The sequence below is a fragment of the Penicillium canariense genome, assembly GCF_028826845.1.
Source record: "Penicillium canariense strain IBT 26290 chromosome Unknown utg000001l_segment0_segment0, whole genome shotgun sequence".
Lineage (NCBI taxonomy): Eukaryota > Fungi > Ascomycota > Eurotiomycetes > Eurotiales > Aspergillaceae > Penicillium > Penicillium canariense.
In genome coordinates, this window is record NW_026622728.1 from 5,306,370 (window position 1) to 5,333,990 (window position 27,621).

Consider the following 27,621-nt stretch of genomic DNA (forward strand, 5'->3'; position numbering starts at 1 on the left):
TATACCCCAGATTCTACGAATGGGAGGACCGTGACCACCGCGCCCTGGGACCTCGAGGCCGGAGGAGTCGTCCGACCCCGATCAAGGAATGAACGAACGGAGACTCGCGATAGGCTCAACTGATAGGCGCGGATCGTCCAATTATTGACGATGCACCCTGCAGCCGCAAAGCCGCACCTCGCGGGCCAAATGCGAATGCGAGTACCTACGCTCAGCTCTGGGCGCTTCCGTCGGTTTCTCTCCCTTGCCAGCATCCAGCCCATGAGCCAGGTTGCATCTTGGCCACGGGGAGCCCGGCCATAGAGCCGGTTTGTTCTCAGCCATCCAATTTAAATCCGCCTGGAGTGGCACTGGTTCAGATCCTCCTCCTCGTCCCCCACCGCCACAGAAGGCAGCCAGGTTTTCCGGAGTCTGGAGTGAAGCCTGGAGTAATCTGGAGTCGTCTGGAGTCGTCTGGAGTATGGCCGGGATATCCCCCGGTCGGGACAATAGGCTCTAGCGGAGGTGCTGGTACATCCTGGACCAACAACCCTTCATTGTGTAGCGATAAACCCGGGACATGGTGGAGACAGGGGCCAAGGGTTTAGTTTGCCCGAGACCTGATGATAACCATAGCTCATCACAGTTAACCCCATAGCCCACGCACCACGGGGGGTCACGAAGATAGGCCCTCTCGGCAAGACCCTTCCACACAGCCGCCCTCTAGCAGGGATGCGATATGACCCCCATGTGCCGAAGTTTGCCCATCTGGTTGGATCGGGAGAGACCAGCAAAAGGAAAGAAGACGATCGGTTAATGCTGTAGCAGTCCCATCCTCCTCCACCTCCACCTACGTAACTAGTCCGTACTATTTGCGCCCCCCCGGCCTGGCTCCTTCACAACCCCTTGGGGCCGAGATCCAGGGCGATGGGCCTGCATAAACCGTGCAGCAGGGATGTTTGGAGCCTGTTAGTCGCCGATCTTAAGCAGCCTCTGGGCCTGGTGGCCAGAAGGTACCACATAGAGTATGCATTTTCATCCATGGGAAGTATACAATAGGCCGGCAACCACGATAGTGGCGGTCTTCAGCTCCTGAGTCCCCCGTTCCCTCCATTTTCGGCCGCGCTCCCATGGAGGTTTCTCCGTGGCGGAAGATAATTGGGTATTCCCGGGAACCCCGGATCACCGCCATCGCCTCGGCCTCGGGTCTCCGTGGTACCAGGGGAACGACCCCGTAGTTAATTAATTTCTAGTTCGTTAGTGATCAGGGCCCATCTCGAGGCCACAGAGTCGTGAGCTGCTGCTGTCCTTTTGTCCGCAGTCGGTCCAATCAGGCAACTCCGGGGAAAACAGGGGGGGGGGTTTGGGGGAGGCACTGCCACAGTGCCTCGTCAGTTTTCTCCACGGGGAATGGCGCAATCGCCTTGGAGAAGCTCCGGATTCGGGCCCTGCAGGGGGGCGGTTTGGCCAGCCAAAGCAGGTACTGTTCCCTCCAGCCTCTCCTACCCGGCAATTACCCGGCTTTGGCCCATTTTGCCCTTGCCCTTGCCCATTTTGCCGAGCTGGTTCGTAGCCGGTCTGACTGGGACTTCATGAAACTGCTTCGCTTTCGTGTTTCCGACCTGTCTTTTTTGGTGTTTCAGCTAGCTGACGAGGACTCCCTCCTGGAACACGTCTACTGCTCCACAAGCAACACCATATACCTGCTCGGCGCAAGCGGCGCTTTCCTCGGAATCTCGCCTCTGTCACTTAAGATTACCAAATACCACAGGTAAATATGAACCTTCTACCTCGTCCCACTTGCCCTCTCCGATCGTGCAGAGTTTTCTCTGCTTCACGGTGGAGATCGACATCCTTATCCACCGGCTATAGCTCGACTGTGGGGGAATAGGCTACGCAGGCAGGACTCGCCGAAAGCATCGATTCCGTCTGAGTTGCTATCTCCGTACTCCGGTCCTGTTGCCAAGGTTTGGATGTCCCCGGTTCTCCGCCTATCTGGTTCTGGTCGGGGATGATCGTCAAAGTTTGGAGGTACCCGATGATCTTCACAACTGGACTCTGGCGGACGCGACGGTCTACCCCGCAATCTCCCTGGCGTGAATCACTTCACCTTTGTAGGATGATCGGCCCGATCGCTAGTGGACCGCTTCACCTCTAGACGTACTAGATGCGATACCCTTGGCACAGGGGAAACCTGACATCAAAGATAAGCAGGGCGCGACACATGCTACGATCGCCGAGCCGGAGGTCATTTGAGGCGTGTCGAGGCTGGAATCGTGCGGCGATCGACCAGTCCTCCGATATCGCTGATGCACGGGGCAAGCCGGGCGTCAGATATGGCGCATGGCGCATCATCAGAGATTGACTTCCCCCGCAGTCGCCATGCTGGGGAAGGGCTTGAGTTTGAGTTGCGCTTTGTGTTGACCGTTTCCTCCGGGTACGGCGGATATTCCAGTAATCCATCCAGTGTTATCAGCTGGCCCTGGACGTGGCACCCGTCAAAAGTCCGTAGCGAAACAAAACAAAGCCCGAAAGGACGATCGCACATGCCTCCTTTCGGACTGCGGTTGACTTCCCTGTGGTACCGTTGTACCCCTTCACAAAGGGCCCAAGGGCGAGAGAAGGGATATTTTTAGTCAAGCACCACCCTAACTAGGCATTCACCTACGTTATCCAAATGCTCCCGTCCACGGTCCGATCCCTCCAATTCCCTCCTACTGGGCGAACGACAGGCGGTCTCCCGTCCCTTCCCAGCACCTCCCAGCTCCAGCTCAGCCCAGCTGCGGCCATCACGAATGCCATCGAATGCCATCGAATGCCATCGAATAGCATCGCACCCACTGCACGCACGTCTATGCAACCTGTCCTCTGTCCAGCACCTGTCTCAGCCCTCCCCGGATTGGGGGGGGGGGGGCCGCGGCCACCCCTTGCGGGAGTCATGACGTGCTCGCCTCAGCCGGGTTGACATGGACCAGGTTCATCTCCGTTTCTCCCATTTTCCCAAATCGCCCTGGCCCCTGCTGCCGCTGAAACTGCAGCACGCCACGGACACACGACACTCGAGCCTTTCCGGTAGCGGTGGAGGGTCCGACGTTCTGCCACGTTCGACCTTGACCTCAGCCCTACTTCATCGCTTCGAGGGCCGGGGCCTCCGTGGATGGGTCAGATAGGTCAGATACGGCCGTGACGATACCACGTTCATTCCCTTCTGCATTCCTAGCAGCCGAGCTCGGGTGGCATCGATCAACCAGCTTTTGCCTGGCGTTTGATTCTATGGTCGCAATGCCTCTGCGACCAGGGTGACATTTGGTCGGGCTTGGCAGGTTTTCTCAATGCGGGGACAGTCCAAAATCCGGGGTAGGTTTGGGTTCGTGGTGACGGGGGAAGAGATTCCAGCCTACCTCCACGAGGTGACTTGTCCAGTAGTAGGACCAATACTTCGTGGCTTACAGTGGAGCGTTATCTGTTTCAGTATGCCCACGGGGGAAAGAGGGAGCGGTGGTCGGGTGCGATTGCGCTGTTCAGCGTGGGGTAGGCTACGCGGCCCCGTGCATCCCCGGGCGTGACCTGAAGAGATAAGCAATAGGGTAACTTACGGGTATGGGTCAGAGATACGGATACCACCGGATAGAGCCACCACCCCTCTGATTATGCACACGCAGCCCCTCCACGCCAAGGCGAGCGATCCGCGATCCACAGCTTCTGGAACAGACACCCCTGGTCCAATGGACGCCGCTAGGCGCATCATGCTGATATCACCGCCCCAGGATGCGGGGCCGTTGTGCCGGAGTCCGCTCGATCAGATCGAGCCCAATAACGATTGGTACGTTCCCAGTCCGTCCACGCGAAGGATCAAGATGGGGGGCAGGAAAGGGTCAAGGGTCACTCCAGGGTGAACGGGAAAGGGGGTACAACCTTCTCCATCCGGCAGAGGAGCGGAGGCGCGGAGGAGTGGACACTCGAGGCCCGCCGTTGGTGCGAAAGTCTGCATCCGTACGGAGTAGTACAATTCTTTTGTATCCAATTCTCGGTGAGGGCCGAAGTCCTCCTCTCTCTCCGCCCCCCTTTCCCCATCGCTGCCCCACTCTCTGTGCCCGTGAGTGAATTATTGTTACTTTGGACTGAATTTTTTTCTCTCTCTTCGTTATGATTACGGAGTCCTATTGGGCTTACCCCGTACTCGAGGCTAGCGACCATGTCCACCTTGCGCCCCCTGTGCTAGTCTTACCCACCCCAAAGCCTGCCGCCTGGCCTCAGCGCGGAGGGAAAAAAAAAAAAAAAAAAAAAAAAAGGATGCTTCCCCCGCCTCGGATGGTCCAGGAAAGGAGGGGATAGGATCGCGATATCCAGCATCCGCTTATCTACCAGGGCCCGCCACCACCGCTCTTGCCCGGGGCCAAAAGGCTGATAAGGGCCAGAACCGGGCTCGAGTCCCATATCTCGTCCAAAACTGGAGGCCCGGGATTCAGAGGATTCAGGCAATCTAGACGAACCCTGCCAAATGTCACGAAAACCACAGAGGTAATCCATGGGCACTCTCGCTTTCACGTGTTGCGCGAGCTTCCGGGGCAGTTCTCGCAGTGCGTGCCCGGGCCCAACCCCGGAGTTTGCACGAGCTAGCAGCATAGCTTCTGGTTAGGATTTTTCACATGTGCTTGGTAGGGCCCATGTGGTAGTGTGCTTATCGCGCGAACTTTCGTGGCTTCTCTGGCTTCATGGTCTTTGCTGCTCGTGCTCGTGCTGCTCGTGCTGCTCGTGCTGCTCGTGCTGCACCCTGACCCGACCGGAGCGACCCGAATGTGGCCGAGGGTTCGGTCCCGGGCACTGGTGGATGATGCCATTTCTCGAGCCTCTGGGTCACGTTATGCATGATGTGCATGATCGCTGCTGTCACTCCCGGCTCGGTCACCTGACGCGAGCCGCTCAATAGCTCGGGGGGAAAACCGACTACTGACTCCGGGCTACTCCATAGATGGAGCACATACTTCGAGCAGGTTTGACGGACGGCTTGACCTGGACATAACATCGCGCTCGCATCGGATTTACGAGGCTAGGAAGTACTCCGTACTCTCCGAATAGGAGGACTCATTGCCCGGCCCGGGATAACGGCATGCCGATCAAGGGAATCCAGCTAGACCAACTAGGACCAGCTAGACCTTGGGCTGCTGCAGGTACACAGGTACCTCTCGGTGTCCATCAGCCTATAGGGCTAGGAAGGGACCGGTCTGGGAAAGGACGGATCTGGTCGGGAAATGTCGGAAGGGAGGAGGACAGGAGGGCGCCCTCGTATGGCCGAGTTGCGGGGCAGCGTGTGGCTTTCGGAGAGACTCCACGATGGTGGAGGCGGCTGTCTAGTGTCTAGGACAAGTCCAGAGTGACTCGGGAAGCAGACCACGACTCGGCTCTTGCAGATCTCGCGAGACGGGAGTTGGGTCCAAAGCAAGAAAATTTTTCAATGGAGGTTTTTTTGGGGGGGGGGGGGGGGGGGGGAGGGTGGCGCCAGTCGGAGCAAGGACTATACAGAGTAGTCGTGAAGCCATAAAAGGGGGCGCCGGTGAAGCCAGCGGGTTTACCTAACGCCCACGGGGTTCTTCCGCTCAGAGTTTTTCTTTCTGCCGCCCCAGCTGGAGACATTCCGATCCGCGGGCCCGACTGCACTCGGCCACACACTCGGCATGTCCGTGCCGACTCGGCCTGGCTTGCGTGCTCCTGAGCCCGGCCCTGTATGGCTGCCCACACAATTGGCTCTGTGGCTGACTCGCTCACCCGCTCTGGGACGCCCCCTCCCCCGAGATTCTACCGAGGCTCGCCACCCGCGAGTTTTTGCCTCCGGGGAAGAATGAACACCGCTCTATCAGTTAGTGGGGTTGGTCAATGGCGCTTGTCTGGTGGGCGCTTTCGGCCTACCTGCCCTGACTGCAACGCCGGTTCTCACAATCGTGCAACCTTAGACCGATCCCTGCCTCTGACTCGCCGGATGGAAAGGGACCGGTTCTCCCCCATCCCGAGGCGGTTGTCGTCCGACTGCCCCCCCACTGTCCGCCTTTGCTCCTCTGAGCCGACTTCTCCGCATCAAGCGGTGTGGCCTTTCTGCGCGACCAGGCGGGACTCGAGACTGTAGAGGGCAGGTCGGGGAGCATCTCCACGACCCTATTCCGTACCCCTTACTCTACCAGAACTACCAGAGACAGAGTCGCCATACTCAATTCTATACATCTCTTTCTGTTGGATATACACATGTATCGCGCACAATATCATATCACCCATCTCTTCCTAAGACCCATCCCCCTTCTCCTCCCCCTCACCGCTTACCACCGCGGAGCAATGTCCGGCCGCGCCGAAAGCGGAATGGCCATTCTGCCATGTACCTCCGCCCAGGAAAGCGGAGAATCTGCAGGAGCCCAGTGCGCCGCGACCAGCCTGGCAGCTCATCACAGGCATCGAGCACGGCATTGTTCTTGCCCAGTCCTTCTCCAACATCCATTGAACCCTCCAGAGTCTTTTCAACGCTCCCCAGCGGGCCCTTCACACCATGGCACCCCCGCGCCAGCGCACCACCGCAATCGTCGACGACTCGAGGTCGGAAGCCTCCAGCGGCACGCGAGAGTTTAAGACCAGCGCCCCAAAGAGCCGGAAGACCGCCGTAGCCAAAGATAAGGCCTCCGTAACCAGTGTACCGCTACCAACGGAACAATACATCGACGAGCAGCCGAGGGTACGTATCGCCCTCAACAAAGCTTTGGGGGGGGAACAATCCCCCAGAAGCGGGAGAAACGACGCAGACGTCAGACAAAACCCCCCCCCCCCAATGCCTCCAGAGTCAGCCTCACTAACACATCACTCGTCTCCGCTACAGGTCCCCTGGGCTGACCTCCCCCTCGACATCCTCCACGCCTACCGACATGTCCACAAACTGTCCACCCCATCCGCCTTCTCCGCCGACTACTCCCGTCTCGTCCTCTCGCAAGGCGTCGGCTTGCGCTCCCCAACCGCCCTCGCCGCTCGCCGCGCCCAGTCCACGCGCTCGTCTACCCGCGACGACCGCAACGGCACCACCCCGCAGGACGCCGAGCCCTCCGCGCTGCACCACATCCTCGGCCAGGACCGCGTGAGCAAGGACCAGTTCGCGCTCGTGGTCCGCAAGCACTTCAACAGCGCAGGGCTGTCGGAGCAGGAGACCATCGCGCGCTTCTTGTATACCGTCCGCGAGGAGCGGAGGGGGCGCCAGTTCCGGCTCAGGTTCCAGCCATAAGCACGATCGAGCTGGAGCTGGAGCTCTTCGAGTTCGGGTTCTCTTTTGCGGCCTTCTGTCGGCACCCTATCTGAGTCGTGTTCGCGGATGGCATTGTCGCGGGTTCTGCGTTTTTTAACGTGTTATTATGATACCCATTGGCGTTCTGGGTTCGGCGCCTTTTTTTTTTTTTTTTTCAAAGGTTGAGTGCTGCGCTGGCGTTTTGTGTACAGATTGTTTGTTTTTAGTTGCCTTGGCGGATGTATAGCTAGTGTTGTGGTAACATGATCCCGAGGGGCATCTTATTGAAACAACGCACGTTTGGCAGCTTGTCGATCGAATACATCCTCTTCTCCTTCTCCTGCTATTGTTCCCGTTGCAATAGCTTGTGAACAGTATCTTTCCGGGTACCATTGCGGATAACCTACCCATGATACTCAAGTATGCTGGACACTAAGTACATCGCCCGCATGTCCATGTCCATGTATCTGATAGGTGATGATGAGTTTGTCCGCTCCACACAAAGTATCTGAACTATCTAGAACGAGGTCAGACGATTCTAGGCTAGCCACTAGGCCGGACGCTTATATCTTTTCGACTTGAAAATGAGATACAGGATCAAACATGTGACAAGCTGTCTAAATAGCTAGCAATAACTCCCCATTGATATTAGAATGTAAGACTCTCAATCTCGTCATTGCACGCCTCTGATCCACCCCAGGAGGCACTTGCCGAAGTCCTCATTCAATATCAGAGCCCCACACACATATGCTCATACCCATGTCACAATAGAACTCAACTTGGGCAAAGCCCTTCTCAATCACCCCTACATAATATTCGCTAGAGCTGTCATGATAGCACTTGCTCCTTTCATATGAGGTTTTGTTGCCCTTCCATACCACAAATACCCCAGATCAGGCCCGGCCACCAAAATAACCCGTCGTAAAGACCTACCAATCTGAATAGCCACAATTTGAACTCCCATGTACGGTGGCTTCCTTGGCTACTGTGATCTGGGTTCAGTGGAGTACAAGCACAAGCAGTCTGAGGAATATAATCCCCGCCCTTGGTTGTGTAGGAGGGGCTCTTTAAAGCTGGGCTGCGTGATCGTGATCTTCTAGGGATGTACATAAGACACTCCCATCGTATGATATTATGCCAATTGGCCCGGTTCTCTATGTTTGATGAGTATATTCAGGTAAGGCATTGCGCAGACTTGCCCGGTTCAGTTGTCTGTGGTATACCTGTCTCATTAACAGACCCAACAAACCAATTGCTCAGGCTGTGGTAGGTATTCTTATTCTTGATCAAAGGCTATCAAGCTGGTGCTCTCGGTGTGCAGGAGACGAAGCCCTGTCAAGATGCTATTGGGGTCAAGATTGATATGGTTGGTGTCCAGGATCCATCTCTGACATGGCTGGACCTAACGGGAACGTAAGCGATGTCCTTGCGCGTCGTGCACACTGGCGGCGGCATTCAGGTCTGCGTTGTAATGCTGATTGGAATGCATCTTGGTCGTCGCAGAAGTATTATCATTGGGGATGCTTTTACTGCGGTGGGTGGAGTCATATAAGTAGCCTCGTTCTCGGTTCCCCAGATCACCGTTGCTCGGGTCCTTTGTGTAAGTCCTGTTGTCATTTATTTCAATGAGGCAAGCTAGAAAGCGTACGGGGCTTTGGTACTGCAGTCATAGTTCTAACTTAGTCAACTCAATGCCATTTTGACCTGATAAGTATGCAGTTTATTATCTGCAGTATTTCAATATACATCGCACGTGTTATTCAGCTCCGGGTCTTCGGTTACGAACTACTAGCTGTCAAATATCCACGTATATATATGAGACACTGGATACCTGTAGTGAATTGGTGCATTACACAAAGGTACAAGGGATGAACGGAGCACATGTATGTCACTGGAACCCCCGAAAGTCATTCAACATCTGTCCCTGATGGACATGTATATTAGACACGATCAGCAACGTAATTGTGGGTGAAGGGGAGGTATTGTGGATGATCAGCGACCCCTGGCGTGCCTATCTACAACTGGAGGAAGGGTAAGCAGCTATAGCTGGCCTGGCGGCCCGTTCATCCCGCCTTCGTATACTCCGTACACCATTCCAGATAGAGCATGCGCTGCATCGTCATCCACGTCCAAATGGTCATGATATAGATACAGGTATCCTAGGCTAATTCCTTCGACAAGTCAAGGTCCGTGTTATGTAACGCGATATTTAAATTAACTAACAACAATTGTTCGCTTAAAAGTAAAATGATACCACGGCAGGGTCGCGGGGACTCTGTTGTGCCATTTCCTCTGTCTGATTTGTTTTGTTTGTCTGATTTGTCTTGCTTGTTTGATTTGTTTTGCTTGTCTGATTTGTTTTGTTTGTCGCGTTTGCACTACTGTCGTCGGTCTGATCAGCAGTAAGCCATCTATCTCGCTGCGGGCAGCTTCGCATGCGCACTGGGCTGGTCACCGGAAGGCGCAAATCGCCGCATAGCAGCTGTATCTAAGGAAGCTCTATTAGGAATAAGACTGTTGCTTGATTGATACCATGGCAGACATCGCCACGAAATCACGAATGCGGAACCACGTTATGTCGAGCCCCGGCCCAGACAATAGTCTAGGTACGACCCACAAGGCTGCCAGAGCCGTACAAGGGGTCTGGGGACTAGATGGCGACACTAAAGATCTAGCCATATAAAGCGCCCACTGGCTCTCGGGCTCTTCCCTCTCAGACAGTCTCTACCCCTCCGTCACTCTGCCACTTCATACCGCGATATCTTGCAGCTGGTTTGGCTGGTGAACGACCTTGAATATTACAAACCACTCATCAGAAGTATACAGACCTTAAGGATTCATAAAACCATCTCCTACAATGGCCTCCTCTACCCTCCCTTCCAACGGCCGCCTCGTCAACATCGGCACTCACTCTCTGGCTCTCTACACTCACGGCTCAGAGCCCAGCAGCTCCAAAGATCCCGTCGTACTATTTGTCTCGGGCGTGGCAAGCGATGCCCTCAACTGGCAAGCCGTGGTGCGGCTGCTGGGTCCCTCGCTGCGAAGCTACACTTACGACCGTTCCGGCTATCACAACTCGGAGTGCTCGCCGCTCGCTCCCTCGGCCGAGAACGTTGCTCTGGAGCTCTCCCTTTTGATCGAAAAGGCGCGCATCCCGAACCCTCTGATCCTTGTGGGGCACTCCTGGGCTGGCGTGCTCACGCATGAGTACATCGCCCTAAAGGGAACTGACCAAATCGCTGGCCTGGTGCTTGTGGACGCCAACCATGAGACAGCGCCACTGGTGGTGGACGTGAACGATCCAATTCTCTGGACTGTTGCCGCGGGTGTTGAACCATACTCTGCCTGGGGTGTGGAGGCGGAGCACAAGTTGACGCAGGCGGAGTGGGACGCGTTCAGGGCGGCGGAAGCAACCGAGAAGTTTAAGCTGATTGCGCTTAAGGAGGATGTCGAGAACTACATGCCAAGTTTCGAGACGCTGCGGAAGAAGGAGCTGAGCAAGAAGCAGCCACTACTTGGAGACAACCCGGTTTATGTTATTGGGGGCAGACGAAGCCGGGATTGGAGTGGATTGTACAAGGCGGGCGTTGCTAAAGGGAACGGGACGGAGGAGCAGAGGAGCTATGTGAGAGAGTTGATCAAGACGGTCGATGCGAAGTATGAGGGTCTCATGAAAGAATTCTTGAAACTCTCTACGAAGAACGAGCTTGTCTTCGCCACTGAGAGTGGACACTTTGTCCAGATGACCAGCCGAACATTGTTGTCGACGGAGTGAAATGGGTCCTACAGAACCTCCCAGCATCTTCTTAGTTGTGGAGAATAAGTAACATTAACACTTAGCACCCAGATCTCGTGGATAACATGTATGTGAACAATGGTGGAACGAAGCTACATCAGATACAGACCTGTGAAATCGATAAGATCTTGTGACGGCTACTCCTTGCACAATTCAGAATTCCAACAAACGCCTGCAACTCCAAATTCCACCAGGCCCTAGAAACAGAATGGAGTGGGCAAGTAAATAGCAGTCCGGAGACTGGCGGATATGGGCACATTAGACAAGGTGCTAGACACATAAAGGAGCTGTGTAACTACTCGAGTAACAGAGTTTCAAAAAGATTATTGCTGGTGAGGACTAGGTAAGGCGACCAGTTAACGGGGAATTAGGGAGACCATTTAAATACTTGGAACCGGTTTCGTTAGCTCTGCAAGACAGATAATTCATTATTCTGTCTAGCTACAGACGGAGCAGGGAATACTAAGCACACATGCTATCACTGATCCTTTGCCCTAAGTATACCGAGCAAGGGTAAGCTAATCACTAGCAGCCCTAACTGCTCACTGAGCACCGAGCACTGCTCAGTGATAGATAGTTTATGTAAACACATGGGACATCAAGATGACTAAGATTTTGGTAAAAAAGGGAGTTTAAACCGGCGTCCAGTGGCTACATCGGCAGTGAATGTACCGTCAATTAGCGTGATTAGCGTTGTGCTGAAGTTTGCGGATCTCAGCCTCACCTTTGTTACCTTCGTCGGTATTTCTATGAGACTGCTGGACTCATTTTTAGCAAAGTGATAGGCTTTTGAGGTCAAATATGAGGGTGGAGCGCCCCTGTCATACAAGAAAGCAGGAGAGATGATCAAAATGAAGAGTTCCAGGCTTCAGGTATATGATCAAGGAATGGCAAAGTGACTTTTAACAACGATCCTATATCATATCCTTTTGATGTTGAAATTTTCTTTCAACGCGTGTGATGTACTTGAAGTGATCAACATTTCCTTGCGTCCCTTTTTTCAAACTATGTCTACCATGATTCAAGCTATATAGTGGAGACCGCTATCGCCTTCCATGTTGGAAACACAGAGATGTTCTTTCACCCAAATCACATTACTATAAGATTATAGGTTTTGTACCGAATGTAAAGTCCCAGGGTCATTTATATACAAGCGCCCAAAATAGAAGCCTAGAACTTATATAAGGTTCCATGTAAACAAAGCAAATAAGGCAAGGTTTGAACAGGCAACTTGTCAACAAGCCTCTCATGAATCGTGTTAACTGGCTGTACCCAAGGAAGGGCAATGGATTAGAGTTGAGATGATGTTGTCCAACAAGGTTCCATACCCCCGCTCAATGGCTTGAACGCTATGAATTTTCCCCCGCAGCTAAAGAGTAGCCCTCTCGCCTGATAGCTCTCGAAGACTCCCTGGTCGCCGATGATTGAGCCATCTGGTCCGTGTCATAGCTGGCATAACACTGCGTCTTCTTGAGTGGCCGCCGCCCTCCTAAGCATAGTTGGCCTATCTTGCCTTCGGCTTCGTTCCCTATCCAACCGGGAGTTTCGTCAAGGGTCTTGATGCGCTCAGCATGATTTGTGGCGAGCAAAGGGACCTTTTCTGATATAGAAGCCCCTATTCGCAGCATCGCAAAGGAGTCAAGAGCCATGGTCCAGCGAGGAATCCATGCACTGTAGATCGCCATCGCCAGGAGACATAACAAGTCGAGACCTAGTAATACCGAGACGAGAATGATCCCTTCCCGGGAAATTGCCGGGATTTGCATATCGACACCCAAAGAGTATGATACTGAGAGACTCGGAAAGCGATAAGCATCCGCCATCATTGCATCGTTGGCCAGAAATGCTGATGCCGCAAATGCATTCTCCACCACGTTCGCTGGTGGCGCCCAAGAGTCCCCAGAGAAAAGGAAGAAGTATGTTGCAACTATTGAGTGCATCGAGATGTTTTTTGTTTCGAGATCATATGCATCAGTACCCCCTTTGACGGCCCCTCCTTCTAAACAGGGGTCAAACAGGGCCGGAGCTTTGACAACGTCGGACGAGTGAAGGAGTGAAATGAAGGGGATTAACCCAATGCAACCAGAATAAGGGACGTCGGAGCGGGCGTATGCTGCCAAGGTTGTATGTTGTACATCGACAAATGAGCCTTCTCCAAACAAAGCCAAGGCAATGCGAAGTAGCGGGCCTTTGGTGCTATAATTGCTGACCTTTTCGGTAGCGTTGAGTATATTCCATGCCGTTTCGTTGTCCAGATTTCTCTTATACAAATTTGGCGTCGCATTGGCGAACGGGTCTCCTTCGATCAATGGCCCGGGGAATCCGTCATTCGCGTAGTTAGGAAGCTCAAAGTAGCCCATCGTGGTTTGAAGTGTCAGCTTTCTTGAATATAATCCGGATTTGACCCCTAATGGAGAGAACCAAGAAGATTCGCTGTTTGAAAAGTTCATCCTGAGGTACAACTCTTCGCTAATGTTTTGTCGATTTTTCTGGTTCTTCCACGGCGACTTCGATACGTTTCCGGGCATACAGATTTGAATGTCATATCCAAGTCCATCGTCATGTTGGTACATATAGTGGAGGTAGAGGGCATCAGACGATGGGTGGCAGTCCGCGGGAAGCATGGCATCTGAGTTGTTCTCCCATTTGGCTGTCGAATTGATCCGAGGAGCGAACTGTTGCAGCAAGCCAGTCGTCGTACTGGGGGGAGCTCAGCCCAAAAAGGGTCTGTAATAATGCTTAAATTGGCGAATGTGTTCTGACTTTTTGTCTCTAACTGCGAATAAGCCTCGGTATTCTCGACACGATCTTCTAATGAAATGGTGTCATTATTTCGCGACCAGAGTCTCGTCTGAACCTGATCATTGACGGCCGATGCCAAATTGGACCTCAGCTTCACTGTACTCAATCCATAATCGCCGTCACTATCGCCACCGGAGGGGAAAAGATCAGAGATGTCGTTGATTATGCCGAGTTCAGTGGAGATTGACTGGACACGCTTGATTGTCTTATATGAGAGAAAGAGCTGTTGCACTGGAGATATAGCAAAGCCTGGAAGAAAGCGAATTGGTAAGCAGGTAGACTTAGAGCAGCAAAGTTAGATGATGAGCCCACCTAGAAGATGTAAGAACAAGCCCAAAAGTAGTAGCGTGGAGCTGTACTTCTTCCAACCCCCGAGAATGAGTCTTCTGATGAGGTCAATGTCGGTCCATCCTTTGTCTGCCAGGGCCATGCTTTGCCGGAGGGTCGGGCCATTTCTCCATCGCTTCCGCTGGGTATAAACTACCGCTGCCTGCGAGCACACGGCCGAGGTTAAAGGGATAGTCACCACGGATACCAGAGACTGTACCACTCTCGCAGCCCTAAGATACCTCTCGCTCTTGTCGAAGAAGTCGTTGAGGTATTTTGGTACACTGATTCCTAAATGTGGGTGTGCGAGAGTGCTGTTGAGTTGGTCCAGTCCGTAGCCTATTCCACCAATGGGGCGATGAGTGAGGATGCAGATGATAACCCAAGCGTAAAGTGCTGCCCCGCTGTACAGTAGAACAAGGAACACAGGATATACAGTTCGTCGTAGGGGCACCGATGGTTTCGGCGGTTTGGGCTCGTGGTTGCTTTCGGTGCATTGCTGGGTGGATAGGCTATCCTCTTCTGAATGAGGCTCGGGACCAAACGTGGAGGGAGCCGAGATCGTAGCCGGAGTCTCAGTCAACTTTTCTCTGCAACGAACATCTTGGAGTTGAGTTGTCGAAGAAGGGTCGTCATGCATCTTGCCAGTCGATTCGAATGTGTCGTTTCTGTAGAGTCTCAGGGACTTTCAGATACATTAGCCAGGAAGATCTTACCGCAAAGTATACTGCGAGTTAGGGTTTATTTACTCTGTACTCCCTACTTACTGCCTTGCTCTGCCTGACCCGCGGTCGTGATGATTGCTGTCAACCTCACAGTCTATGAGGGAAACTCAGACTTCTTCCGGGCAGCTGAGGGCTCGCTAGGAGTGAGGCTATGCTAGTTACGGGGGTCAAACAAGTCTGGATGGATCTGCGGGATCCCACGGGGACGGGGCTTGGGGGCTGAAGCTTGCTTCCCGTCTGTGCGAAGGTGCCAAGGAATGGGGGCTATTCGCCTATCCACTTGAATTTGTGCATTTTCTCTCGGGCTTTGATTGACGTTGCCACTACTGTTCTGATCACTTCCGTAAAAGGACGTTACCACACATAACTAAGTTCTATCCTACAGTAGAAAACAATGACTGAGGGTCTTTCCGCACCGCCTTCCGTACAAAGGCGCCAGACCCACCAAGACCACCGCCAGAAAGGAGACAACAATAACAGGATCCCTTTGGTTCTCACTTTGACGTGTCAATCGTGTGAAAATGGTTCAGAATATGGCCGAATTGACTGCACGAGACCGTGTACTTAGGCGTTTTAGCATTTTCCCCTCCCAACAACAAAACCACCGCCTCCGCCTCCCCAAAAACGGGTATTTCTCCCTTTGCGATGCTAGTCACACGGCCATTGCGCCCTAGTTCCGATCCTCAAGGTTAGAGAGGACATCTGGAAGAGGATGACAGTCAAGAGGAAGATTGTCATGCCACCTTCGCCGTTGATAACCCATCCATTTCCCAGGTCCAACCTTTGCACTACCATCCTCTCGCTCGACTAGTTGGATGACCTCAAGCTCCCTACGCGCGAGATCCAATTGGTCAGAGCAATACTGTTCAGGTATGACTGGGTCTCTCATCTCATTAAGACGTGTGAGTGCCAAGAGAGTCTCACGCCTCACACTCGAGAGTAGCATCTTGAGACCCGCGAGTGAATAGCGAACTTGGGATATCGGAATCTCCTCCGAAATAGCCTCCAAGCGTGAGATCTCTTCTAATAGCTTGGTCACATATCTGATGACCGTGGTTCGGGAAAGCTTGCCACTCCACTCCCTGTGAAGCAAAGCGGTGGAAACAACTTGCAATCCCACGAGGACATAGGCTTGAAATGCCCAGAATACCTCAACTGGGGCCGCATAAACGGTAGTGATCGAAATGGTGTAAGTCATGATGAAACTAACCTGGACTATCCTAGATGTGTCTTGTTTTTGTGGAAGACAAATAGTATCGGGTGATGAAGGGTCTGAGAGGGTATAGCCACGGAGCTTGGTGATCAGGTCAAATGTCAGGGACAACCTGAGGCTTTTATGCTAGAGCCAGCCGACAGGCCGGGATGCCTTCAAAGGGCTTCAGGGTCGATTGAGCGGCAAGAGGTCCTCCCTTTCTCCTTTGTCATTATCTTTGTTGAAGCTCTTTGTTTTCGTATGAAAGCCCCAAAATGCATAGATAGAGGTTCTTTTTCAACAAGAATAACTGCCTTCCGCATTGTATGGTCTTTGTCTCTGCACGAAATGGTTTTTGTTTTGTTGGAAGGTCCATTGTAAGTGCAGGAAGGCCGAAATCCCTGCCTTTGGATGACTCACAGCTTTCAAGATTACTCAGGTAGTTGAGGTGGGTGCTAGGGCAGTGGTAAAAAATAGTAGACTGCTCGCTAAATAAGGGTCATGACTTGTCTGATGGGGCGGTTGCGATTTCACTTTCAAGTACGTTTGCTATTTTTAATTTGCATTCGTCATGGGCACAACGGAATATTTTCTCTATATGGAGAAAAAAGGAGCAAAATGTAGACAACCGATCTGACGTTAGTCAAGCTCCAAACGGTGGATGGCGGAACCTGATTGAGCTATAACCACAAGAAAAATAAAACCCAGGACGCAATAACAGGGAGACAAACGTGATATCGAACTTGCACCATAACAAGCGAAAGACAAACGCCGAGAAACATGCCCGTACCACCAATTTTCCCAGCCGCCGTTTCCATAATGGATTGCCCCGAGTCTTCTCCAAATGCGATATCTGGTTATTTCCATGCATTCAGACCTGCCCAAGGATCATTCGCGGCTGGCGGCTGCGGTGGCTGAGGTTGAGAAGGTGCCTTGTGGTATCCGTAAGGTCTGCTCTGCGCATATCCACCAGGCCCAGAGGGGTACACACCACCGGTCGAAGGTGGGTAGTTGGTTGGCTGCGGGAGTGGAGGGGGTGGAGGGGGAATGTAGCCCTGAGGAGCCATATAATTCGGGGCAGCAGCAGCAGTGGGTGCTGGGCTAGCACTAGAATAACCGCTGTACGGAGTAGGCGTCTGAGAGAAGAACTGCTGATTCGGGGGTGGGGAAACGGGAGTCTGGTATGGGTATGCCATGGGGTTGTACTCGGAGAGCGGGGCAGCAGCGCCTTGCTGGAAGGACTGGCCGGGTGCATATCCCTGGTTGCCGCCCACGTATTGTCCGTAGGGTGCCGGGGAGTGCGAGAGGGGTACACCCTGTTGCGGTGCACCTGGCATGCTCGGGGGGTAACGAGGCGACATCTTTGGCGATGGACCCGTCATAGAGTAAGATGGGGTTTGAACGGGAGGTGGTGGCGACTTGACCTTGGAGGGAGGAGCCACAGCAGAGCCAGTGGATGGTGAGATCGAGGCTGGCGTCTGCTCAGTTGACAAACGCTCCATCAGCAGTCGGAGCTTCTCTCGCTCGCGGTCCTCCTGCTCAGAGACACCGCTAGCCTTGTCACGCTCGATCTGGCTCAAAAGCTGAGCGCCCTCGGACCGGCGATTGCCGATGAAGGTCTCGACGTTCTTCCGCAGGCTCTCCACATTTTCGCCCATCTCCTTGTAAAATGTTCGAGCTTGTACAATACCCGATGATAGGCCATTGAATGCCTCGTACACCTTCTTGTACCGAGCCATCACGGAGTTCCTCTGCTTAGAAATGGATTCATATTTGGACTGCTCGGATTGAACTCGCTTGTCCTGGAGCAAGGCTGCGTATGTCTTCGTGAGTTCCTTCATTAAAGAGGACTGTTTGTGGTTTGCCTGCAAGAGGCGGGTCTGATGTGGCCGGAACTTTTCAAGCTCAGTCTCGAAGAGCTGACTCTCTTGGCCAGTGATAGACTTCTTGTTCAATATCAAAACGTTTGAAATGTCGTCGTTGCGGACCTAGTCTTCGGTAAGCATCAAATCACAGACAGCTTCAAGTCTATTTTCTTACTTTCTCCTTCAGGTCTTTCAAAGTTGTAGCCCGATCTTGCTTGACGAGGCTAAGCTTATTCAGAATTGCCTCCACCTTTGCGATCTGCTCTGAAACAGAAGCACTTCCCTCATCGTAGACATCATCCAAAAGACTGCCTTCTGCCGGGCTAAGAACACCATTCTTGCCCTTGTTGTGTTTAGATCCAGCTTTTATCATGGCTTTCTGGAAGAGCACATCTGCCTCATCCGTTTCTCCTGCAGATCGCATCTGATCAAAGTCCCCTTCGTACTGGCGGAACGTGGCAGACAGTTGAGTATCACTAGCACTAGCCTCGCTGATGGTATCTCGGTATGTGCGAACGTCTCCGCGAAGTGTGGTGTTCAAGCGGCTGCTAGGTTGCTGGCTCCAGTCTCCCCCGTATTTGGAACGCATTTTCTCGCACACGCTCTCTTCCAAATCTAATTGCTTAGAGCAGTGATCCAGTTGGGCCTGTACATCTGCCTTGCGCTCCTGGAGCTCGTCGAATGCCTTATGGAATGGCTTGTGGCCTGCGAGTTCGAAGCACCACCGCCGGAACTCTTCGTCCACGGTCATTTCTTGATCCATGCCACCCTTCAAAATATTAAGGCTGCCTGGTAGCTTCAGATAATCCAGACTGGCAGCCATCTCACCATCAGCGGTATCAACTTTCTCGGTTTCAGCGCGAATCAACTTGGCCTTCTCCTCATCGTAAAGACTGGCAGTCTCCGTGACAGATATCGGGATGAGCTTCTGGAAGATATCTGGCCCAATAATACGCTGGATATCCTGTCCCTGGTAGAGTTCGCTGACGGGAATTGCCTTGGCGGCCGCAAGTTTGGGAACAGCCGATAAGCCAGCCTCATTGGGGACAGGCTGGTGATAAATAAAGTCATTATCCTTGGTGATCGTGACCAGTATTGACTGCACATTCGCGAGGTTGTGCTTCACGAGATCCACCAGATTAGCTCCAGCCTCGGCTGGCAAATTCGAAGTTGCAGAAGCCGACGAGGGGAAGGATTTGGCCCAGGTGAGTGCGGTAGTAGCCTGCTTCTCCGCCATCTGCAGCCGAGCAACAGCCACACCGTGCGAGCCACCTTCGCTATCCGCAATTGCTTGAAAGTAAGATGCCATGGATCCCATATGCGCCGCCTTTGCCTGCACCATAATCGACCACACCTTGTCGAAGACGTTCTTGGTGACAAAGTCCTGCATTGTCTCCGCCGCTTGGGAATACAGGTAGGCAGCCTGACCTGCCAACTTCGCCAGGAACCCAGGCTTCTTCTTATCTTCTATTTGTTTCTCCAAGAATACCTCCTGTGCTTGAGCGAGAGTGACATGGATCAAGGTCTTCACTGTGTCCCTATTCAAGTCGGTCGAGGGCGCATGCAAGAAGTTCTCATTGATGTAGGTAAACATTCCCGCGGATGCCTGGAAGGAGTGGTAAGCTGTCTTGACTCCAAGGTCCTCGGCCCGGTTCTGGTTGGCGGCATGGCAGGATAGTACGGCGGAGATGTTGAAGATTATGGAAGCTTTCTCATAGGCCAGGGAGTATTGAGAGGTCGGCTTGTGCGTAAAAGCATCATACCTAAAGTACAAGATTGGTAAGTATTGGTACGAAGAAATCAAGCCGAGCGAACAGGGCATACCATGTAAATGAGATCTTGATGTGGTTCTCATCGACGGGGAATCGGAGATCTAACAGCTCCAGCTGGCCATAGTATCGATACAACAGGTCGCGACCGGTAGCACTATCCTTGCCGGCACCTCGCATATCCTGCCGAAGCCGGTTGAGGGTCGCACATTCTTGACTGTAGCGCTCGGGATCCTCGCCATAGGTCTGCCGGATGTAATCCTTGAGGGGCTGGATCCAATCGATCTCGTTGGTCTGCTTCAGTGGGCAGGAGAGCATCGGTGACTGAACCATGGTCGGGTGGTGGTCAGGAGCAGGATGCCCCCATCCACTAGTAATATTGTATAGGGGTAGGGCGTCGTCGGAGGAGGGGTGGGGAGGGGAGGGATCAAGGGTGTCCCTGAGGGGATCGGGATTCAAGGGCTGTGGGGTAAAAGGAGTGCGGAAGGTCGGGGCCTGACGGTGATCACCAGTCGGTCAATGACGTCGGTCCAAAGTGTTCACCCGCAGAGGCAAAGAGGGACGAGGTTGAATTCAATGGCGACGAAGAGGAGAGAAGAACGGAAAGGGTGGAAGAGGGGGGATGCCGGCGCGTTGCAAGGTGACAGGTGGGATGTGATCTTCAGTGATGGATGACTGAGTTGTGATTGATGGACGGGTGGGCGCCAAAACGCAACACGAGAACCAACCACGGGCCGGTTCGTTCGGCTTGCATATCTATACTGTCAAAGACGAACTACGAACAATAGGTACTACGCGACAGGCAGAAAAATGGTTGGAGTCAGTCTGTGGTATTTTCCGTCTATAAATCTATGGAACTGAGAAGTAGAGAGCTTCACGGCTACCTAACAACATAGTAATACAAGTGGACTGCCCCACCCCCAAGGCAGAACAAGGCCCCCCGATCGCCGGCGCTATGAATGTTGAAAGTAGAAAGTAAATACAAGCCCAAAATAGTATACAAATACACAGAGATTTACATTGTGAATTTTAAGTCGATTTCTTCGAGTCGTCCTTGCTGGCATCGGTCTTGCCAGCATCCTTGGTGTCCTTAGCATCCTTTGCCTCGGGCTTGGAAGACTCGCCGTTCTTGTCCATCAGCTTGTGCCAGACGGACTTGAGGAAACCTTCGCTCTTCTGCCCGTCGCCTGTGGACTCGGGACTTGACGGAGGGCTGTTAGAATTAGGAGTTAGCATGGCAATTCACGTATAGACAGGAACAAAAGCCCTAGAAGTATGACTGACCTGTCCTTGCTGAAGTTCATAGTCCGCCGAGCCGTCTTGTCGCCCATTTCGTCCGCAAGAACCTCCAGAATAGTCCGCTGGTTGCCGCTCAGATACTTCGGCATGGCGACCTTGAATTCAACCTTCAAGTCACCCGACGGGCTGAAGCGTCCACGACCGCCAAGTTTCTTCATACCCATGCCTGACAAGGTGATACGGTCACCAGTGCCGGTACCGGTGGCCACCTTGACTTTGACTTCGTTATCGAGGGTCGGGATTGTCACTTCACCGCCCAGCAAAGCAGTGGTGAGAGGAAGGGTGGCAGTGTATAGGATATCCGATCCATTGCGGCTGAAGCGATGATCGGGGGCAACCCGGATGGTGACATAGAGATCACCGCGCTGGGTGCGAGCACCGGCGGCGGCGGATGTGCCTGTTGGGGGCGCATCACCTTCTCCGCTAACTCTCATCCGCATGCCATCCTCAACACCAGCAGGGATATCCACCTTTATGGTCTTCCGCTCCCGAGTCACACCGTTTCCATGACAGCTGCCACACTCCGACCCGCGGGGAACGATCATACCAATACCTCCGCAGGCATCGCAGGTCGCGGCCACCTGGAATCCGCCCTGCATGAAGTGAACACGAGTTCCGGAGCCGTTGCACTGCTTGCATTGAGACCGCTTGGCGCCAGACTTCAGTCCGTCACCCTTGCAAGTTCCGCACTGAGTCAAAGGTGTAATGTTAATTTCCTTAGACGTTCCTTTGGCAGCCTCCATGAACGAGATATTGTTCTGCACTTCGATATCCTCGCCCACGAATATCTGCTCCTGGAAGGGATTGCGCCGGCCACGAGGACCTCGACGAGCGCCTCCAGCGAATGCACCGAAGAGATCCTCGAAGTTAATATCTTGCGCGAAACCTCCACCGAACGGCCCGCCTCCAAAGCCCCCGCCACCAAATCCACCGAAGCCTCCGGCGCCAGCAAAGGGATTAGCACCGGCATTCGGGTCGAACCCGCCATTCTGGTCAAAGGCCGCCGAGCCAAACCGATCGTAATTCTCTCGTTTCTTCGCATCGGATAACAATTCATAGGCAGTTTGAGCCTCGGCAAACTTTTCTTTGGCGTCAGGTTCCTTGTTGGTATCCGGGTGGTATTTCTTGGCCATGCCGTAGTATGCCTTCTTGATGTCCCCCGCGGAGGCACCTTTGTCCACTCCGAGGACCTTGTAGGGATCGGGAATCGCCGAGAGGGGTGATGTGGTGTGGAATGTCTGTTGAAATGGTCAGTCAATTGCATAGGGGGGATATAGGGCAGCGCATTGTAGTCCGAAGAAGTCACCTACTCTAGAGGGCGGGAATGACGAATTCGTCTTATAGACACCATCCCGCAGCCGTCTGGCGGGGGTCGCGAAGACTGCCGAGTGATGACCTCGTTTCTGGCTTGCAGAGCAAACACTTGGGCAGGCCTTCTGCTTCGAACATGTGGATGGTGCCCGCAGCAGGCGCGCAGGGAGACCCGCGGCCTTGGGGAACACTGCGGTTGGGTTCATGGATAGTAATTCCCGAACAGTGGTTGGATATTTGCCGGCGAATCTGGGCTCGGGCGAGGGAATGAGGAAAGGGAGATAAAAGAGCGGAAGACGAGCACAACCCAAACGGCCAAAGTCTGAAAAGCGCAAACCCAATAGCCTTTACACCAGTCGACTTCTCCTGTCCGCTGAAGAAGCTTCCAGGCGGCTCGGTGGAAGGGTGTCCCGGATAAACAGTCGGCCCGTGCTGTGATGATGAAAGATGGAGCTGCTTACAGAGCGGTGCTCCGAGGCCGGAACTTGCGCTTCCTTGCACTCCTCTCTCTTCTCCATTGTTCTCACGACTGCATCCCCCCTGGAGCTGTCCTACGGGTCGTTCGAGGTTCTATCCTATACCCGCTTCCCTGCGGTACTCGACCATATCCGACCTCCCCAGAATCACGCGACTCGAACAAGTAGCATGCTCCGCGGCCAGACCCTCCCCTGGAGAGCTGCGCTCCATCAAACACCTCGCCCTTTACTCCGTCGGCCATTTCTGGCTTCGCCGAGGAACAATGCAACCTTCCGATCAGCATTAACATCGACTCGTCTTGCTCGTTCTCTTCCTTCGACGCCCCGCACATTCTCATCAAGCTCTACCCGGCGGAAAGAGAAACCCCCACCAGAGGGCCAGAAGGACCAGGAAGAGCAGAAGCAGGTGGAGGAACCACAACAAGATGACAAGGAGGCGGATCGGACCCCTGAGTCTCGGAAGAAAGTCTTCGACTCAGCGAAGAATGCCGCTGCGGAACAGACAGGCTCCACGCGGAGAAAGGACCGGTCATCCAGTGATAAAGAGCAACGCAGCTTAGAGGAGGAAGCAAAGAAAGATGCCAATGCAGCGGATGGAAAAGGTGACTCGTCTCAAACACCCGCTCCCATTCCGCCAAGTGGCGACTCGGCCGACTCGAAACCCAGCTCGGCAAGCAGCGGCGGTAACGGCGACAACGATGACAATAATAGCAGGAAAGGGAAGAAGGGGTCCGGAGATAAGGCCCTACAAAAGCCCGCGGTTCCGGATGTATACCCGCAGGTGATGGCCATCCCCATTGCGAAGCGTCCTCTCTTCCCCGGATTCTACAAAGCCATTACTATCCGCGACCCGAATGTCGCCGCTGCGATCCAGGATATGATGAAGCGAGGTCAGCCTTACGTCGGTGCATTCCTGTTCAAGGATGACAACGCCGATGGTGATGTGATTGAGAATCTGGACGACGTCTACGATACGGGAGTCTTCGCTCAAATCACCGCCGCCTACCCTCTTCGCGGCGAAGCTAGCGGTGTGACCGCCGTCCTATACCCTCACCGACGCATCAAGATCTCGTCGCTACTTCCACCTACCGAAACGAAGAAGGAGAGCTCTACGACGGAGGAAAAGACGACTGAGAAGCGGGGCGACGTTGTTGCAAGCTTCGAGGAAGGGGCATCTGAAAATGCGCCCAAGGATCACTATGAACCTACTTCTTTCCTTCGCAAATATCCCGTTAGCCTTGTCAACGTGGAGAACTTGGCGGAGGAGCCATATGACAAGAAGAATGGTATCATCCGTGCGGTGACCAGTGAAATTGTGAACGTGTGCAAGGAGATCGCCACTCTGAATCCCTTGTTCCGCGATCAGATTTCGGCCTTCTATACGGATCAGTTCCCCGGAAACCTCAGTGACGAACCCGCTAAGCTTGCCGACTTTGCTGCTGCAGTCTCCGCCGGTGAACTTCATGAGATGCAAGAGGTGCTCGAGACCATGAACATTGAGGAGCGTCTTCCTAAAGCGCTTGTCGTTTTGAAGAAGGAGTTGATGAATGCACAGCTCCAGTCCAAAATCACCAAGGATGTCGAGGCCAAGATTCAAAAGCGCCAGCGGGAATACTGGCTGATGGAGCAGATGAAAGGTATCAAGCGAGAGCTTGGTATTGAGTCTGATGGCAAGGACAAGCTTGTGGAGAAGTTCAAGGAGAAGGCAGAGAAGCTGGCTATGCCAGAAGCTGTTAAGAAAGTCTTCGAAGAAGAGATCAATAAGCTGGCTCACTTGGAGCCTGCTGCCTCAGAGTTCAATGTCACTCGGAACTACCTGGATTGGCTGACTCAGATTCCTTGGGGACAGAAGAGTGTGGAGAACTTTGGCATCAAGAATGCGGTCAGCGTTCTGGATGAGGACCACTACGGTCTGAAGGATGTCAAGGACCGTATTCTTGAGTTCATTGCGGTGGGCAAGCTTCGCGGCACTGTGGAGGGCAAGATTCTTTGCCTTGTTGGCCCTCCTGGTGTGGGTAAGACCAGTATCGGCAAGTCGGTGGCTCGCGCTCTGAACAGGCAATACTACCGCTTCTCCGTGGGTGGTTTGACAGATGTGGCAGAGATCAAGGGTCATCGACGAACTTATGTTGGCGCCCTACCCGGACGAATCATTCAGGCTCTGAAGAAGTGTCAGACGGAAAACCCTCTGATCTTGATTGATGAGATCGACAAGATTGGCCGTGGCCACCAGGGCGATCCTTCTTCAGCTTTGTTGGAGCTGCTTGATCCTGAGCAAAACTCCTCGTTCTTGGACCATTACATGGATGTCCCTGTGGACTTGTCTAAGGTCCTTTTCGTCTGCACAGCCAATGTGACTGATACCATCCCTCGACCCCTATTGGACCGTATGGAGCTCATTGAGCTCTCCGGTTACGTCGCGGACGAGAAGATGGCCATTGCCCAGCGATACCTGGCCCCTGCAGCCCGGGAGATGACTGGGTTGAAGGACGTGGACGTGAACCTCCAGCAAGACGCCATTGAGGAGTTGATCAAGTCGTACTGCCGAGAGAGCGGTGTCCGCAACCTGAAGAAGCAGATTGAGAAGGTGTACCGGAAGGCAGCTTTCAAGATCGTCCAAGACCTGGGCGAGGAGGTGCTGTCCGAAGAGGCTGCACTGACTGACGAGGGCAAAGCTGCCCAAGAAGAGTCGAAGGAGCACGAGCCCGCGGATCCCGCGGAGGTCCCTCTCGAGCCCGAGAAGTCGACTACCGAGACCCCTCGTCTTGCCCTCAAAGTTCCCGAAACCGTCCATCTCAGCATCGGCAAGGATTCTTTAAAGGATTATGTCGGACCCCCAGTCTTCACCGCCGACCGTCTGTACGACAAGTTCCCTCCTGGTGTCACCATGGGTCTGGCTTGGACCAGCATGGGCGGAGCCGCGCTGTATGTCGAGTGCATCTTGGAGAACGCTCTCAAATACCATTCGCGACCGGGTCTGGAGATCACCGGTAATCTGCAAAATGTGATGAAGGAATCATCCCACATTGCCTACTCGTTTGCCAAGTCCGTCATGGCTCGGGAATTCCCTGAGAACCAGTTCTTTGAGAAGGCCAAGGTCCACCTGCACTGCCCTGAGGGCGCTGTTCCAAAGGATGGTATGTTCCAAGTTTCTTTGCCCTTCCCCACATTATGTTCAAGCTGCTAATCTGGTCCCGTTAGGTCCCTCTGCTGGCATTACCATGGCCAGCTCCTTGCTGTCTTTGGCCCTGAACCACCCTCTGGACCCGACCGTCGCCATGACCGGTGAACTGACAGTCACTGGCAAGGTCCTGCGCATCGGCGGCCTGCGAGAGAAGACTGTGGCTGCTCGTCGGGCCGGTGCGACCAAGGTCATCTTCCCTGCCGACAACACATCAGACTGGCTTGAGCTGCCCGAGGTATGTCTTTGCCACTGGCTGAGTTTTCTCGATGAACGCTAATCATTATCTGCAGAATATCAAGAAGGGCATTGAAGGCCACCCCGTCAGCTGGTACTCCGAAGTGTTTGGCATTCTCTTCGCCGACCTCAACCACGATGCGGCCCGCACGGTCTGGCAGAAGGCGCTCACCAAGCCCGCCAACCAGAAGGGTGAGCGGGAAGGTGAGGATGACGAGTGAAAGGCGACTTGGTTTTGTGTGATGTCCGGACTTCGACGAGGTAATTACTTGCTTCTCGTGTGTGCGATTGTGGTTTCATTCTGTATAGTTGCTGGATCTTCTGGGATGTACATTGTAAATGGCGTCTTTCAGTGTCATTCCCGGCACGGAATGCATGGACTGGAGTTATTGGCGGCTAGACCTTTTGCTTTCCGACGTACGGAACCCCCCATCCCCCGCCAAAAGAAAAAAGGCAACATTACTCCACTCTTGAATAGAAAGATTCTCGGCGGATGCGTCTGTTGGGGTGATCCGGCAGTGTCATTTTTCATTCGTATAGTTGTTCTTGGCGAAGTACCTCGCAAAAAGTCGCGATCCGCTGGATATATGACTTGCAATGACCACGTGTAGGCGATCAGTAGGGAATTAATAACTTTTGACTAGTACAGACTACCTGAATCTATTTCACATAACTGGTCGATAACTAGGCCCCCGTAGAACCTAAGTAATCTTGTTTGACGGTGGTCTAGACTCGCCTTCGCAGGGCTGGCTTTCTTCGATTTTTCTTCTATACCTCTTTCGAGCCCTCTCGTCGATAATCCATTGAGGCGTCTCCTTAAGTGATCGGAAATTGTTTTCCGTTCGATAACGCTACAGGATATAGTGGTCTGATACCCGGTGTATGAAAGAAGGCGCGTATCGCTGCTGGCATTCTATGTAGTTTCTATTTCCAATGACGTGAGTCTTTCCCAGAATTTCTTTCTAAAATGACACACAGCTCATATACCACTACTTTCATCCACTCTGCACCAATCAATCCTCAAACCGCTTGTGCGAGGGGGAAGAGCTCTGGTGGACCGGGATAGACCTCCATTCGGACTGGCGTGAAGATGCAGATGTATAGAGCCCAACCGGACGGATAACCGCCATGCAGGCACTAATTTAATATTCCGCCGGTGCCAATCTTGTGCCGTGCAATTCTTCGAATAGCTAGTGAGCCAGTAGCATAATTATAGATCGCTGGTCAATCCAGCGATCCTCGTTGAGCCTCCCAATCAGGCATGAGTTGTCAGGCCGCAACGCATCCGTCCAATTTTATCTGTGCGCGATGAATCATATCCTGGCCGTTTTTTCCCCTACTTTCCCTCCCTTGATTTCCCTTTATTTTCCTGCTAAACGGATCTGATTGATCCCCCGCAGAGTCCTTTTG

At 53.3% G+C, this 27,621-nt stretch overlaps 6 protein-coding genes across 6 annotated transcripts; 3 read left to right on the plus strand and 3 right to left on the minus strand.

The window, feature by feature from the left end:
- Positions 1–6,511: 6,511 nt before the first annotated feature.
- On the plus strand, positions 6,512–7,231 carry N7482_001794 (uncharacterized protein; the record flags this gene model as incomplete). Its single annotated transcript, XM_056683919.1, has 2 exons — positions 6,512–6,694; positions 6,836–7,231. 2 exons carry the CDS (start codon positions 6,512–6,514, stop codon positions 7,229–7,231), a joined length of 579 nt encoding a protein of 192 aa, XP_056547525.1.
- Positions 7,232–10,088: 2,857 nt separating this feature from the next.
- On the plus strand, positions 10,089–11,006 carry N7482_001795 (alpha/beta fold hydrolase; the record flags this gene model as incomplete). The annotated part of the gene is made up of 1 exon (XM_056683920.1): positions 10,089–11,006. The coding sequence occupies one exon, from the start codon at positions 10,089–10,091 to the stop codon at positions 11,004–11,006; it is 918 nt and encodes a 305-aa protein (XP_056547526.1).
- Positions 11,007–12,376: 1,370 nt separating this feature from the next.
- On the minus strand, positions 12,377–14,796 carry N7482_001796 (uncharacterized protein; the record flags this gene model as incomplete). The annotated part of the gene is made up of 3 exons (XM_056683921.1): positions 12,377–13,727; positions 13,805–14,078; positions 14,142–14,796. 3 exons carry the CDS (start codon positions 14,794–14,796, stop codon positions 12,377–12,379), a joined length of 2,280 nt encoding a protein of 759 aa, XP_056547527.1.
- Positions 14,797–16,930: 2,134 nt separating this feature from the next.
- Positions 16,931–20,040, minus strand: bro1 (putative signal transduction protein BroA; the record flags this gene model as incomplete). Its single annotated transcript, XM_056683922.1, has 3 exons — positions 16,931–18,061; positions 18,114–19,701; positions 19,763–20,040. 3 exons carry the CDS (start codon positions 20,038–20,040, stop codon positions 16,931–16,933), a joined length of 2,997 nt encoding a protein of 998 aa, XP_056547528.1.
- Positions 20,041–20,736: 696 nt separating this feature from the next.
- Positions 20,737–22,523, minus strand: N7482_001798 (putative mitochondrial DnaJ chaperone (Mdj1); the record flags this gene model as incomplete). The annotated part of the gene is made up of 3 exons (XM_056683923.1): positions 20,737–20,920; positions 20,992–22,244; positions 22,317–22,523. 3 exons carry the CDS (start codon positions 22,521–22,523, stop codon positions 20,737–20,739), a joined length of 1,644 nt encoding a protein of 547 aa, XP_056547529.1.
- A 241-nt stretch (positions 22,524–22,764) lies between these two features.
- N7482_001799 (endopeptidase La) lies at positions 22,765–26,432 on the plus strand (the record flags this gene model as incomplete). Its single annotated transcript, XM_056683924.1, has 3 exons — positions 22,765–25,930; positions 25,995–26,212; positions 26,268–26,432. The coding sequence occupies 3 exons, from the start codon at positions 22,765–22,767 to the stop codon at positions 26,430–26,432; spliced, it is 3,549 nt and encodes a 1,182-aa protein (XP_056547530.1).
- Between the last annotated feature and the right edge of the window lie 1,189 nt (positions 26,433–27,621).